Here is a 14222-nt window from a genome sequence, read left to right as displayed (position 1 = left end):
GGGGGGGTGGTAACAGGGAGAACCCATCAGAGTAGATAGCCCACCTGGCCCGGGATACTGTCCCTCAACATGTCGAGACACCCCAGGCGGAAGTGCAGTGCCTTCCGGGGTGGAGTGGACGCAGTCGCCGCTGAGTGTGGTCGTGGTCGTTGTCGCTGCCGTGGTCGATCATGAAGATGATTCCGGGACGTCAACGCCCACCGCGGGAACAATGAGGAGATCATATAGGTCACAATGTGGCCATTCCCTTCCAGAATTTGATGGGCGAATATAACAAAGAGACCATGGTCGCGAGAATAAGCAATGTAAGTTGGATCTTTGCACACCCGCAGAAAGAAAGAACACAGGGGAAAAGAAAACGACCAGGCAGCGAACAACACCACCAACGGAGGAGAAAATCTCAATAGATCGCCACGACCATGGCCAACCCCGATCTGGCCAACTACCGCACACGAAATGGACACACGGCGTTCCACATTGCCAACTGCTGGAGCGCCGCCGACGATCCCGCGGTCGAGGCGCTGAGCATGCACCTCTTCTACTTCTTCAAGGACAAAGGTGCCGATCTGAGCAGTCTGAATGCCTATAGGAAAAGTGTCCTGCACTATGTTCCAATTCACACCGAGAAGAAGATTCGCGCTATAATAGAGGCAGGCGTGCGGCTGCGGCCGGACGCCGAGGGCCAGACAGAGCTTCACCTCACCATACGCAGACTGGACTGGAAACTATCTGATATTAAGTGCTTGTTGCGGTACGGCGCCTTTAAGAATATTAATGCGCAGAACAACAAGGGCCGCACCCCGCTGGATTTTTACCTTAAGTAGCATTGTTACAACCCAGGCAAGAAACACGCCACCCAGCAAATCCAGTCGGTAGTTCTGGACTTCTTAATGGAGGCCGGGGCGGATGCAGATATCCCTACAGTATTGAAAAGACTGCCAGGGAGGTCGCAGAGGCCAAAAAGCTCCCCTATAATTATAACAAATAGAAAATCAAGGTTTAATTAGTATACAAACTTAAATAAATACAATTGGTAATTACTTATCTCGACAAAACCTCCCACCACTAAGCCCACGGCTATTCATTTATATCTCAGATTGAGAGGGGATACCACATGCGATTAGTGACCTGATTATCCAGAAACTTACAGTTCTGATCCCAGTAGAATCTAATACTGTCGGTATTGGTTAACCGAGCAGCAACCACTCCCTTGTAAATGGATTAGGGCATCGAATTCCTTATCGGGTAAGCCAGACAATCATTCTGCACCAAGGGTGCTGGATTGGGTGCCCGTGAGCCGAGACCCACTTGATTTAAACATGGAAGTGGGGTCGGAGGCTACAGTCACCGACTGGCCGATTGCTGTACTTTACTGATTTAAGGAGAATGAGACGTCATTTTGCCTTGGGGTCTAGGCCTGGTTGGGTACTGCTTGGTGCTTGCTCAGTGGTCTGGAGAGTCGGGGCACGATAAGAGTGTATTCGCACCCCACTGAACCCTAAGCGGTCTACGTTGATACTGTATTATCTCATTACGCAGAGCGAATGAAGCGAATGCAGCTATACTGCTTACTCAAGGAAGCTTGCTACCGAGGGGAATGGAATCTCAGGCAGACATGTCCCCTACTGTTTAAAACTAGGTTTTCTGTTCCGGCTGAGAAGAACCATCTTCTCCAGACTTTCCAACACGAAGTTGCTGTCCTTGTTGATGAATGATCCCCCCACAAAGTAAGACGTTGTCGTTGCGGAAAGACATGTCCGGTTGCAGATGGTGATAAGCTTTATTGACAGGTAGAGTTCGTCTTCAACCGTGGTACAGGAGCCGTCATGACAATGACGTCCAACATTAGCTACAGTCCATCCAGAGCCCAAATCAGAAGTGCAGATCAATAATTCTCAGGGGCTTATTCTCTTCTGATTGCAAGCGTCGCGATCAGGTTTGAGGAGAACATGGACCAAACGAGTGAAGTGGGCTTAACTCACGCTTTAGAATATATCTCGAAATCTTCTCGCCGTCGTCCTTTGAACTAAGACTTCGGTTCTTCCCGCTTTCACTAAGGGGGCTTGACGAAAACAGCTTGGCTTATAGATAGTCGTGATATCATCCCCAGCTGTAACATCCGTAACAAGGATCATGCTTTCGCGGTACTCATCAGTGACTCTCAATATGCATCAGCCCAGAGCAGCAGAATGCCGTTTTCGGGCATCGGCATTGTTGAGTCCAGAACATGACGGGTCGGGACACATGAAAAAGAACAAACTCAAATTCTACTGACCATCAATCGGCCATGAAGAATTGATTAGCCATCCGAGAAGTCGCCCTGCCATATAAAGGAAGAAATCCTCGCCCCTGACACCCCTATACACCTCTTCTTGAGCGAGCGCGAACGCAACCAGAAACGCCCGTCCTTCCAAAACAACAAACAAATCCCAAGAATCGGAACAGAACTGTCCACCTCCCGGAGAAACCAAAATGACGTTCAGAATTGCTCTCATCGCCCTCCTCATCCTCACCGCACATCCAGCCACCACCCTCCCCAACCACCCCGACCTACCCCAACAACCCATGGACCCCCAGCATCACCCCGAAAAACAACCAACCGCCCCCTGCCCCGACCACCAACACCACCAACCCCACAACCTCCCCATCACCTACGGCCAATGCTATCACCTCATCCACCCCGACTTCGGCCCCCTAGTCGACAGCACCTGGGGCAACGACGCGCAGCCCTGGCAGTGGCTAGCCTTCAAGCAGGGCCAAACCCCGCGACGCCTGCAGGTGTGCCGCACCGCCGACTGCGACAACGCCGACGACGCCGGGCCCGTCGCGAACCACGGCACCTTCTACCTGCGCGACCTGCGCGGCTCGCCCAAGTCGCAGTGGGCCCCGCGCTTCCTGAACGTGTTCGAGGGCCTCCCGAGCGAGGTGTGGCCCGACGCGCAGGACGGGCAGGGCAAGCGCGCGCGCTTCACGGCGGCGGCGGCCGCGCGCGGGGACTGGCTCCGTCTGCGGGTGGCGGAGAGTGCCTCCGGGTTTAATGGGTTGCATGTCAACTCGGATAGTTGGCCGGAGCATAGCTATGTCTTTACGGATCGAGTGGATAATAGCTTGAGTTTTTGGTTTGTGCGGTGTGATGGTGGGCATGATGGGGATGATGATGATGAGGAGGAGGAGGAGGAGGTGCTGGTGGATTAGTAGGGGGTGGGAAGTTGGGGGATGCTTTATGCTTTGGTGGCTTATGCCTTGAACAACATTTCCAGATTTTTTTTCAGTGTGTGACAATCCAAGATATATAAGAGAAGATCGAGGAAAGAGTGGAAAAAGAGAATGTGAGAAAGGAAAGATGAGGAGAGTAGTCGGTCCTTTGTGAACTTATTACTGCTGAGTATAGTGAACCAGAATTCGAGGGAAACAGTATTTATACTTTCGGCATCAGCTCGCCATTTTTGGTTTGGGTATGTTATCGCTATCGGGTACTGTCGTCACATGGATATGAGAATATAGGCGGCTGTCTGAGCGGAGATGATTGCCCTCGGAGCCTGATTGTCGAGACTATTGCTCGCGTCAAGAGTCAGAACAGGCTTAGCCACGCAAGCTGTTAGGGCTACAATGGTTCTCCTGGTGCCCGTGGTGGGCGCGCTAGAATTGGGACGGGAGGCTCCTATAACACTATATGTGACCTGGATCACATCAAGGCAAGATGGCCGAGTTGGTCTAAGGCGTCAGGTTAAGGTCACCTTAGCAAACAGCTTCTTCAAGCTTCCTGATCATCGTTTGATGGCGTGGGTTCGAATCCCACTCTTGTCATAGCTTTTTGCCATTTTTGTTCTGTATCCGTGACCCACATAGCGAGCAATCACTAAACTAGCATCGACGATGCTTGGGGGTGCACTTGATCTGCTTTTCTTAGAACTAATATCCTCATGACGGTCATAAACAAACCATGCTGGACCTACCCGCTCGTGGGACAAAGAACTCTCCGGCCTTGTTCTCCCGCTTGCTCGCCCTGAAGCTTCCCGAGGCTTTCCGTGGACGGCTTTCTCTCACCAATGCGATCCTCCAAAGGTCAGAGAAGGAGCATTGCGGAATGATCTTTTCTGCACACCGGAGTCCGTCTGCTTGTAGGATCTAACCTTGTTGCTGGCCATTCGCCCAGACTGGCATCCTCCGCAACAGTTCTTTGAGGCTGGCAAAGAAGCCTGCCGACCCCGCAAGATATAAAGAGCGCTGCAGTCCTCAAGCAATTCCACTACTCCTCATCACACCCCAAACCGCATTGACCTCTCTTCTCACCAACAACAGACAGACAAAACCGACAACCCTCACGAGCGAGGATGAAGCATATCGACAAATTGGCCTTGGCTGCGGCCTGCCTGCCTGGTATGGTCCTCAAGGCCGCCCCGCTTGCCGAGGATACCGCTAACGCGCTCTCCCAGGCTGGTGAGACTGAGCCTGTCGATCAGGGCGCCGAGTCTACTGCTGAGGCTAGCGCTGCTGCTGCGGCAGCAACGCCCGGTTCCTGTGACTGCGAGAGCAGTAATTGCACCGATGTTGAGGCCGGAGGCCGCGGCGCTGGCGCTGGCTGCGATGGCTGCCCCGGCGGTGACTCTGTTTCGCCGGATGGACGCGGCGGGTACAATACGCTTGGCAACGGCACAGCCAATTCCACCGGGAATGGCAGTGGTGACTGCGCCGATGTTGAGGCTGGAGGTCGCGGTGATGGTAATGCTGACGGCACTGACGATGGCTGCGATGACGCTAACGCTACCGCTGGTTCGTCTGATGGACGCGGCGGGTTCCGGTTGCTTTGCATCGGCTCCCCCGACGCCGATCCCATTGCCACCGTTGACTTTTTCTGAATCATGTTGGGGGCGCCCCGCTAAGCGTTGGCCATAGCTCATTGGCAGTGGCTTGAGACGCTGAGCACCGTGAGCATAATGATATGGAATATAGCGATGGGATTTTAGACAAATTTCATACCAAGTATGTCTCTAGTTTAGACTAAAAGAATAAGATAACCTTGACCAGGGTAAAGGATTTTCCCGAAGCAAATTGAGATAAGGACTTACTATCACACAACACACGCCTGGGTTGCTTACAGGTAGATGTGGGCCAGTAGCGACTTTTTAGGACCGCCTCGAATCAGGTTCACCTTTATCATACGCAGAATATAAAGCCTTCCTGCACATACCACCCATGGGAAGGTCCTAGTATAATCGGCAGATCTATATCAACCAATCAGCTGCACTGTTTCCATTCTGAGACACCCTACTGAGTGATAGAAAGTAAGATAAGTAAGACCAGCGGCGTGCGAGCGGGTGCATGGCCCGAGATACCAGAAAGAAATTGGTCTGAGAACTAGAGAAAAGTCGCATGATTGAATCGCGTGTCCGGCATAGAGCCAGATAAGATGTGTGCAAGTGCATGACGACAACGGTGCAAAATTGGGACAGAGTGTATCTCTGTTTTGCAATTTGCCACACACTGAAGATCTTGTTATCTATGCGATGTAGTGTGTGCTTCCAGAGCAATAGTGCTGATTTTAGAGTTTCCGATCTAGCACGACAACGAACACGTTCGTCCCAGAATAGAGCGTTCGACCGCGATGGACCCGCCCCTAGAGTCGACGGCTCAAAAGCTAGCAGCGATCTCCGAGAGGACTGCAGGAACGACGCCATGCGACTCTGGAAATCATCCATGCCAGAGACTGTAGGTTGAGATGGCTGTCGACATGGACTCTTTGCTGCGGCATCGTTCTAGATCTCGCAAAGAAGGAAAGATGACTCAGCCACCGAATGGCCCCCAAAGGTCAAGCTCTCCACGAAGAATGCTTATTCCCCTTGGGTGGTGAAAGCAGCCGAGAGGGAGGGAAACCTCAAGTTTAGGGCTACGGCTACGCTATGTGGCGCTGGCTCTGCATCTTGACTCGCGCTCGGCGCACGACCCGGAACCAGAGTTCCGTGAGCGTCCGGATCGGATCCCGCCAGCTTTGAATCGACTCAAACGGACTCAGGGTGCTGGCTGAATTTGGGGTAAATTGGGAGACTCACGCACTGGGTTGGATGTAGTCTCCGCTGACAAAGGCATTGCGGAGGAAATCCTATTAATCCCTGTGTTGCTGGCTTACATCTTTCCCTCCACTGGCCGTGCTGCCGACCGGCGTTATCTCGCTGTGCGGTTGTCTCTCCCACCTCCTACCGCAAGGTTTGCGCCCGGAAATTGGCCACCGGTTCCATGGACAACGAGAACCAGGTACGAAGGTTAATCCGGAGCATCGTACCACTCAGCTCGACGCTGGAAGCGTCCTTGAACCTGTTCCTGCTTCCGCGATCCCTGTGCATTGGCCAATCTGGCGATTAGGGCTGGAGGGAGGCGGGTACCTCCCGCCAAACCCTCGGGACGCCCACGGGGGGCCGCTCTGACTGCTGCTGAAAATTCAGTGCTCGTCCTGAGTCAAAACTTGGAACGGTGCAGGTCAACCCAATGAATGAATACCTGGGCGAGAGCGCACAGGTTGAATCCATTTGTCACCCAAACTTTGACATTCATGGTCTCCACCGCGTCATTGAACTTTAATCCCGTATCCGGGCGGAGAGCGCACTTCTTGGACGAGCTTGGACCAGAAGCACATTTTCAGTTGGGTCGCCCTTCATGCAGTGCAGTGGAATCGGGGATCGAACCGCAAGCGAGATGGCGTGGAGCATACTATGTCGAATGTTTCTTGCAAGGGATTAATTAGACGGCAACCTCGTTCTGCCGAACTAGTCTACCTCGTGGCGAGTGCGCTGATAATTGGTCTAGTCTAGTGGCTTGGGTCTCGACAATGAGATCCCCACCCGAGCAATTTCTCAGAGTAGCCGACAGGAGCCGGCCAACTGGATCTGGGAAGTGAACTAGCCTGCTAGCAGCAGAGCAGCCCAGTCTCGATTCTCGAACCAGTGTGCAGAATCCGTGCCTAAAGTTTAAAATCCATCCCTGCAAAGCGCCATCAGGAATAAATATAACTAAAACGGCGATCCCCGTTTTTCGCTCGAAGGCGATCGTCGCCGCTATTGTTCCAACCCCCCCCCCCCTTCCGTCCCTCCCTCCTCTGCCGTTTCTCACGATGCATAACCCCGACGGTTCTGCCCTGGAGAAGGGTATATGGGTGGCCGTCGGTATCGCGACGGTCATCCTCATCCTCCGTGTGGCTGCGAAAATCAAGATCCGTCAGCTCTATGTCGACGATGCGTTGATGTTTATCTCTTGGGTACGACAGTCCCTGGCCCCCAAACGTTCATCCACAGACCATTCGAGTGTGAGTCGCTAACACCTCATCCTCACTAGGCATTGACCCTATCCTCGACGGTCCTCCTGACGCTCTCCGTGCGCGAAGGCTTCGGCTCCGACCTCACCCGCCTGCCCGCCAAGAATGTGGAGCACATCCTCAAGTACATCGCGCTGGAGGTGCTGCTGGTGACGATCAGCACGGGCCTCGCGCGCTGCTCGTTCGTGATCTATCTGCTGGGGATCCTGGGCGGCAACAAGAAGTACGGGATCGCGCTGTGGGTGGCCATGCTGCTGCAGCTGGCGGCCAACATCGTGTCGGCGGTGCTGCCGATGAGCATCTGCCGGGACGATCGGATCCTGTGGAACGCGAACATCAAGACCACCTGCGGCAACACGGTGGCGGTGGTACGCTTCTCCTACTTTTCGTCCTGTGAGTTCTTCCCACTTCGGGGTTCAAAACGGAATCCTGTCGACTAACAGGACTGGCACGGAAAAACAGCCGTCAACACCGCGACCGATCTCTTCCTCGCCGTCTTCCCCACCCTCGTCTTCTGGAACCTGAACCTCCGCCTCCGGATCAAGATCAGTTTGATCGTGCTGCTGAGTCTCGGACTGGTGTATGTACCCCACCCACCCCTGAGGCTTGAGCTTCCGCCTCGATTACCGGTCCTCCCTGGGCTGGGATACTGAGTATATCGTGGAATGGCATGGAGGCTAACCGAACCACTAGGGCCATGATCGCCTCGATCATCAAGACCACCAAGCTGAAGGACGTCCCCAGCGTGACCAACGTCGGGGCCTCGGGCGGCGTGGAGCTGATCCGCTGGGGCTTCGCGGAGAGCCTGATCATCATCATCACGAGCTCGGTGCCCTGCGTGCGGCCGCTGCTGATCTCCTCGGTGCAGAAGCTCTCGTCCGCGGCGCGCTCGCGCTCCTACGAGCTGTCCGGCCCTTACTCCAAGGGCAAGGAGTCCGCCCCCGGCGGCCACTACTACGAGCGGCAGGCGTCGGGCCAGCGCGACGACGCCGACAGCATCGAGCAGATCCTGAAGGATCTCCACCGGCCGCCGTCGGGGTCCGGCCGGCGCGATGAAGGGGGAGCGGTGGTGGTCGAGGGCGGCATTCAGAAGCAGGTCGAGTTTTCGGTCGTGACGGCGCGGGACGAGTCGTAGGCTAGGGCTGTTGTATATACAATTCATTCATTCATAGTACTATAATTCTGGCATGATCATCATTTCTGGGATGTTCCAGCTCGGTCGGCAATGCAGGGACCACGACCACCCCCGCTGGACCGGGGAGCTAGGTACATACTAGCTGGCGCGCGGGGAGAAAACCTGGATTTTGTTTTGGTTTGGTGCTGGTGCCAGTTGCCACTCCGTGCCGGTTTTCCCGCTCTCAAATTTGAGGAATTCTCCCCGCTTGTAGCCGGTCGGTAGTTGTCATTGGGTGAACCCCGACCGTCGCTACCAGAGTCTCGGCGTTCAATCGCAAAAAGGGGGAATCGTGTCTCAGATAACCCAAGCCACTGGATTTTTTTCTTCTCCTTCCATAAAGAGTGGGTCATTCTTTTGCCGGCAGTCTACTATCGTCTAGGGCTTGGCTTGCCTTGCTTCCCTGGGGTTAGCGTGCCGGACCTCGCTAACTCGAAGTATGGCCCGGCCGGGGCTAGTCCAGATGTCATTGACATCCGAGATCCATCGCGTCTCGCTTGTTGGGTGCTATTTTGGGCCATGATGAGTTTTAGACTGGGTGATTCTCGTATTTATTTCTGGTGTATCTCTTGTCGTCTGTGCTGAGGGGGTTGTGGTGTGGTGCTTCTCGTGTTGGGTCTTTGATTTTGAATCGCGATGTTGTGTTCGACTGTTCTTCGGCTGTGATATAGTCTAGGGGTGTTGTTTCTGTTATTGGGCTGGTGTTGTAAAAACTGACATTTCAGGGTTCTTGTGATGGTCACGAGCGTAGCATTGTTTCAACTTAGTATCTCCGAGTCTTGTGAGCGTGTTTCTTGGAGTACATGGTTCATAACCACTTAAGGGAAAGAAGACCCTCTGCTTACTGGCTAAGAAAGATAGGGTGATCGCAAGCAAGCAGCTACGCTTGAATAACCTGCAGGTATAGCGAGACCGTTCAGCCGACCACTTAATGAATTAGCATATTTCTGTTCAAGATGGGGGGTGGGAAGAGGAGGGAAGAAGGGGAGGTGTCGAAAGGGGCCCGCCCACGTGCTGCCCTAATCACTACTTGAGGCCCGCGAGCCCTCTGTCTATTCACTTGACATGCAGCCCTCCTCCAGTCACTTTTCCGGAGTGAAGTCGTTCAATTGACTAGGTCCAGCGGCTCGTCCTATCCATTCGATCAGCAGGCTTGCGTCCCCACTTCACAACGACTGTTTGTCAATTGACCGGTCCATCATGATCCCTCCTCTCAACAACGCCGCCCCTGCACTTTCTCCCAAGCAATCAAGCGGGAACACGAGTACAGTGCACAGCGCGAAGAAAACAAAGGGAAGCCCATCGATACAGCACAAGGAAACAACCCCCACTACATAGTTGCAACGCCATTCCCACAGGAATCAGGGCTGCTATCCCACTGAGTCCAGTCCCTAATACCCATCCCCCACCCCCCGAGCCCTCTCCTCCCGCCTCCGCTCATCATCCACCGCCCACCACCACCTTACCAACTCATCCCCTTCCTCCTGGTCCCGGTCCATCTGCCACGGCTTGACCGCAAAGATAAAATGCACATTCTTGACCGCCCCGTCGCGCCAGATCGCCGCATGCGTACCTGCACCTGCGCCTGCACCCCCGCTCCCGCTCCCGCCTCCACGCATCGGCTTCAGCGCATTATACACATACGGCAGCGGCCGCCACCGGCCGCGGAACACGTTCGACAGCAGCTCCTGGTCCGCCAGCGCATACCCTTTCACCCGCTCCGTATCCTGGAGCGCCGTCTGCACCGCCCCGAAGTCCGTCGGCCGGGGTTGGACGACCAGCAGGCCGCTGTTGAGCATCGCCACGCCCGCGGTCGCCTCGGGACCGGTGGTCTGCGCGGTGTCCGGGCAGGGGTGCTGGGTTGTGTAGGCGCAGTTTTGCGGGGTCCTGCCCACATTTCTTCGGTTAGTGTTGCCGGGAATTCAGATGATTGCTGTGATCGAATGGTACGATACGATGGGTAGCCCTGGGCTGGACTGAGGAAGGGGACGGACCAATCACTCGGATAATGCGGCTTTCGCAGCGGGTTGCAGGCGCACGCGTGGCTGGCGGCGAGGATCTGCGTCTCCCCGTCCAGAGGGAGGTCCATCAGCTCGTCCATGTTCTGGCGCACGAGCATGTCGCTGTCCAGCAGGACGATGCGGGCGTAGTCTGCTAGCGAGAACACCACCAGCTTCTTCCACGCTTCCGCGAAGCGCGGGTCGTGCGCGTGCGTGCAGGTCCCCGCCGGGGTGATGGTGGGGACGAGGCGGCTGGGGATGCCGCGGGCGCGGAGCGCGGCGATGCCTTCTTCTGGGAGGGAGGTCGTGTACAGCGCGAGGAAGGGGTAGGCGGTGTTGGTTTGGTGGAGGGAGTGCGCGAGGGTGAGGAGGCCCGGCAGGTAGTGCAGGTTGGTGATCAGGGAGGCCCAGACTACGGTCTGAAGTTAGGAGTGGTTGTAGTCTGGGAGAGGGGGTAGGGCTGTACCGGACCTTTTTGCGGGGGTTCGGCCACAGTGGTCATTTTTGCGATGCTGAGGGGATGCGCTGATCTGGGGTTCTTCGGGGCTGGTCAAGGGACACGTGGATTCGCAGCATGCGGGATGGAGGACTTATATATGACGTACGCAGCGTACGTTGGATCGTGATGACTGGGCGCAGATCGAGATTCGATCGATTGATGCCGATCACGGAGATCCCCTCTCAGCTCAGCTCAGCGCTGGCAATTGAGAATTCAGCGCCAGGCCCACTTTTATGTCTTGGCCGCAGAACTAAACTTCCGGCACGGCCAATGAGAATGCTTTGACGGGGTATGCTTGGAGCGGAGGGCTGTCTGTGCCACTGCCCCTTGATGCTCGGTGTTCGTCTGGCGGAGGCATGGCGGTCTTGCAGAACTATCTCGTGCAGGTGCATGAGCCCGTCGGGGCGATCGCGGCCCACCGGATGTTTAGATCTGTTTTCGATCAGCGCACGAGATTCATTTCTTGAGTTTCTCAACAGGACCAGAGAGGGTACATCGAAGGGGTAGAAGCCTCTGTGCCCAATTCCTCAGGATAGTCTGGCTCAATGTCTTTTCTGCCTCCAGTGCAATAGCCCTAATTCCCGTGGAACCGAACCCTTGCACAGGCAGCAACCCGCTCCGTCCCGTTTCCGTCCCAGTTGAATAGCCGTCCTTATCCGCCCATCCGCCCTAATCCGCCGCAGATCAAGGCAATTCCACTAAGAAACAAGCGACGACCGGGCGAGCAGGACTTGTGACCCCGTTTAGCCTCGTGGCAGACCAGGGACAACGTGGATCAGGGGCCGTAAGGGCGGATATTCGGGAAAGTGGACCAGAGTACAAGACCAACGGCACTAAAGGAACCAGATCTAAAATTGATGCACTCAGGAGACCAGATCATGGAACTAATGGCACTAAGGCACACCGAAGTGCACTGTAGCTGATAGAGCTAAACAAACCAGACAGAGGATCAATCCCCAGTCCATCGAACAACGGATCGTCACCCTCTGAGACATTGATTACGCGGACCCGGATCCACATAGCACCGAGGACTGTACCACGTAAGTTACTACAGACAACAAATTCAACAAATCCAATGCTTGACCCTGCCTTAGCCCTCAGCCTTTAGCCCTATATCTCCCCGCGCGCTTGTGGCCGGTTTTCCGGCTCCACCACCCACGTCTACCCAACTTCATCTCTCACCCCTTCATAAGTTCTAACACAATCAATCTACCCTCCCCTCTTTAGTGCAGAACTCTTCCTCCCCGCAGCCCAATACCACACATTCAACCCCACCGCCTGCACCCACGCTGCGCCCGCCAGCGCACACAGAGCCGTCAGCCCGTGCCGGTAGAGCGGCGCGTCGCCCGTCCGGAAGATCTGGCCCCCGCTGATCCCGGAGAGATTGGCGGCCATGATGACGAGGCTGTCTTCGTTAGTCTGTCTGTTTGTTCCAGCACTGATCCCGTACCAGGGAGGGAGACGAACGCAAGAGCCACACTTCGTTCTTGGGGCGTGGTGCAGGTCACTGCTAGCCAGGCGACATTGAGGATACTTTACACAAGAAACATTAGTCTGGTAGACGGAAGGGGTATACAGACTGGGGGAGTAATGCGGGGGAGGAGTTATGATGAAAACTGCGATCAAATAACGTACTGCATAGCCGCGTACCCCACGCTCGCCGCGACGATGGTCCCGTACTTACGCTGCCGGCTGGCGGTGGCGGGCATCTCGCGGAGGCAGATGTAGCCGATGAGGTTCCAGGTGCTGGCGAGGAGGACGAAGAGGCCGCGCTTGGTGGTGCGGTCGCTTTTGAGGGGGGGTTAGTATCCTGGCGTTTTTGCGTGGTCCGAGGATGAATTCTTTGAGTCGGTTTTGCAAGTGAACGTACCTCAGATACGCCAACGTAAAAGTCAACACCATGCTGCAATACACCGGGACGGACGCCAGCAGGTTGGCGTGAATGGCGTCGTAGCCGAAGGATTTGATGAGCGTCGGGGTGTAGGTGGTCAGCCCGGACAGCGCGCTCATGGACACCAGCGTGAAGAAAAAGTGTTGGATGATGGTGGGCTTGCGCACCGTCATCCAGATATCCCGCGCGCGGATGCGGACGCGGCTGTCGTCGGTTGGGTTGCTGTGTGCGTCGGCCGCGTACCGCTGTCGGATGATTTCTTGCTCGTCGGGCGTGAAGTAGCTCCAGCGGGAGCGGTAGTTGAGGAGGGGACGGGTGTTGGCTGTGCTGGTGGGTAGGAGGAGGAGGAAGATGATGTCGATGGAGACTGTTATGAGGCCTTCGACTGCGGGGGTCAGTCGTTGATGATGAGTAAAGCAGGTACAGAAGGGCGGGGGGTAAGCTACCAAGAAACACCCACCGCCACCCTGCCAGCCCGTGCGACTGATCCAGTTTCAACAGGCCAGCGGAGATCAGGTTCGAGGTGGCCGCGGAGAACATCTGGCCAAAGAAGAACAGGGTGACGCGGGAGCTCAGCTCTTCCTTCTTGTACCAGGTCGACAGGTAGAACAGAGCCCCGGGGATGTATCCGCCCTCTAACAGGCCAAGGAGTAGTCGCGTGGCGAGGAACGAGGCGTAGTTGGACACAAACGCCTGGAAGGTGGCCACGAGGCCCCAAGCGAGCAGCTGGAACGACAACCACCATTTAGGGCCGAACCTCTGCAGTAAAATGTTGGATGGAAGTTCGGTGAGCACAATCCCGGCGGACAGCAGCTGGGAACCGACGTTGATCTTGTTAGTGGTAATGTTGAGGTCTGAGGTGATTGTTGAGGTCAGGACCGTGCTGATGTTGCCACGGTCGAGCTGCAGGGCGAAGAAGGCGAGGCCTAAGATAGGCAGGAGGATGAAATCGATTCTGTGTGAGGGACGGCCATACGTGTTAAGGTCTGTGAGGGCGGGAGGACTGGCCAGTGCTTACTTGCGACGGACTCGTCGTTCTTCGGATTCAGTCCATGGTAGTCTGCTGGGGTCGAGCTCCAGTACCTCTCCATTCAAGCTTTTCTCGGCGATCTCGGACATTGTGGAGTGGAAGAGTGATGTGAGACACCCTGGTGGACTTGGGGAGGAATGCCAAATGATGAGTGACTGGAGTTGGGAGAAGAGCAGCTTCCACCCTCCGTTTATATGTTCATAGATTTGGCATTAGGGCTATTGCACCATCAGCCACCCAGATGAGCTGGCATGAGACGACGCTCGTCTTGCCTAGCTGAACTCAAGGTACACGGCGAAAGACGGCATTGCGACAGACGAAC

General features: G+C 55.4%; 6 protein-coding genes and 1 non-coding gene across 7 annotated transcripts; 4 read left to right on the top strand and 3 right to left on the bottom strand.

Moving 5' to 3' along the window:
• Nucleotides 1-419: 419 nt before the first annotated feature.
• Nucleotides 420-824, top strand: BO86DRAFT_375560 (uncharacterized protein; the record flags this gene model as incomplete). The annotated part of the gene is made up of 1 exon (XM_025670487.1): nucleotides 420-824. One exon carries the CDS (start codon nucleotides 420-422, stop codon nucleotides 822-824), a length of 405 nt encoding a protein of 134 aa, XP_025531898.1.
• Nucleotides 825-2472: 1648 nt separating this feature from the next.
• On the top strand, nucleotides 2473-3195 carry BO86DRAFT_375559 (uncharacterized protein; the record flags this gene model as incomplete). The annotated part of the gene is made up of 1 exon (XM_025670486.1): nucleotides 2473-3195. The coding sequence occupies one exon, from the start codon at nucleotides 2473-2475 to the stop codon at nucleotides 3193-3195; it is 723 nt and encodes a 240-aa protein (XP_025531897.1).
• A 499-nt stretch (nucleotides 3196-3694) lies between these two features.
• BO86DRAFT_t45 lies at nucleotides 3695-3807 on the top strand. The gene has a single exon. It is a non-coding gene; the product is annotated as a tRNA-Leu (tRNA).
• Nucleotides 3808-4266: 459 nt separating this feature from the next.
• Nucleotides 4267-4859, bottom strand: BO86DRAFT_434528 (uncharacterized protein; the record flags this gene model as incomplete). Its single annotated transcript, XM_025675904.1, has 1 exon — nucleotides 4267-4859. A coding segment is annotated over one exon (537 nt), but the record flags the coding sequence as incomplete, so codon positions are not given.
• A 2204-nt stretch (nucleotides 4860-7063) lies between these two features.
• Nucleotides 7064-8573, top strand: BO86DRAFT_385595 (uncharacterized protein). The gene is made up of 4 exons (XM_025671141.1): nucleotides 7064-7249; nucleotides 7327-7699; nucleotides 7769-7886; nucleotides 8000-8573. Exons 1-4 carry the CDS (start codon nucleotides 7106-7108, stop codon nucleotides 8439-8441), a joined length of 1077 nt encoding a protein of 358 aa, XP_025531895.1. The 5' UTR covers nucleotides 7064-7105; the 3' UTR covers nucleotides 8442-8573.
• A 1298-nt stretch (nucleotides 8574-9871) lies between these two features.
• On the bottom strand, nucleotides 9872-10982 carry BO86DRAFT_395446 (glycosyl transferase family protein; the record flags this gene model as incomplete). The annotated part of the gene is made up of 3 exons (XM_025673320.1): nucleotides 9872-10367; nucleotides 10436-10892; nucleotides 10952-10982. The coding sequence occupies 3 exons, from the start codon at nucleotides 10980-10982 to the stop codon at nucleotides 9872-9874; spliced, it is 984 nt and encodes a 327-aa protein (XP_025531894.1).
• A 1206-nt stretch (nucleotides 10983-12188) lies between these two features.
• BO86DRAFT_434487 (MFS transporter) lies at nucleotides 12189-13989 on the bottom strand (the record flags this gene model as incomplete). The annotated part of the gene is made up of 6 exons (XM_025675903.1): nucleotides 12189-12384; nucleotides 12447-12512; nucleotides 12615-12767; nucleotides 12850-13255; nucleotides 13317-13825; nucleotides 13889-13989. 6 exons carry the CDS (start codon nucleotides 13987-13989, stop codon nucleotides 12189-12191), a joined length of 1431 nt encoding a protein of 476 aa, XP_025531893.1.
• Between the last annotated feature and the right edge of the window lie 233 nt (nucleotides 13990-14222).

The sequence above is a fragment of the Aspergillus japonicus genome (genome assembly GCF_003184785.1).
Source record: "Aspergillus japonicus CBS 114.51 unplaced genomic scaffold BO86scaffold_4, whole genome shotgun sequence".
Taxonomy (NCBI): Eukaryota; Fungi; Ascomycota; class Eurotiomycetes; order Eurotiales; family Aspergillaceae; genus Aspergillus; species Aspergillus japonicus.
Note: the sequence above shows the minus strand (reverse complement) of the source record. Positions and strands in the feature narration are given on the sequence as shown.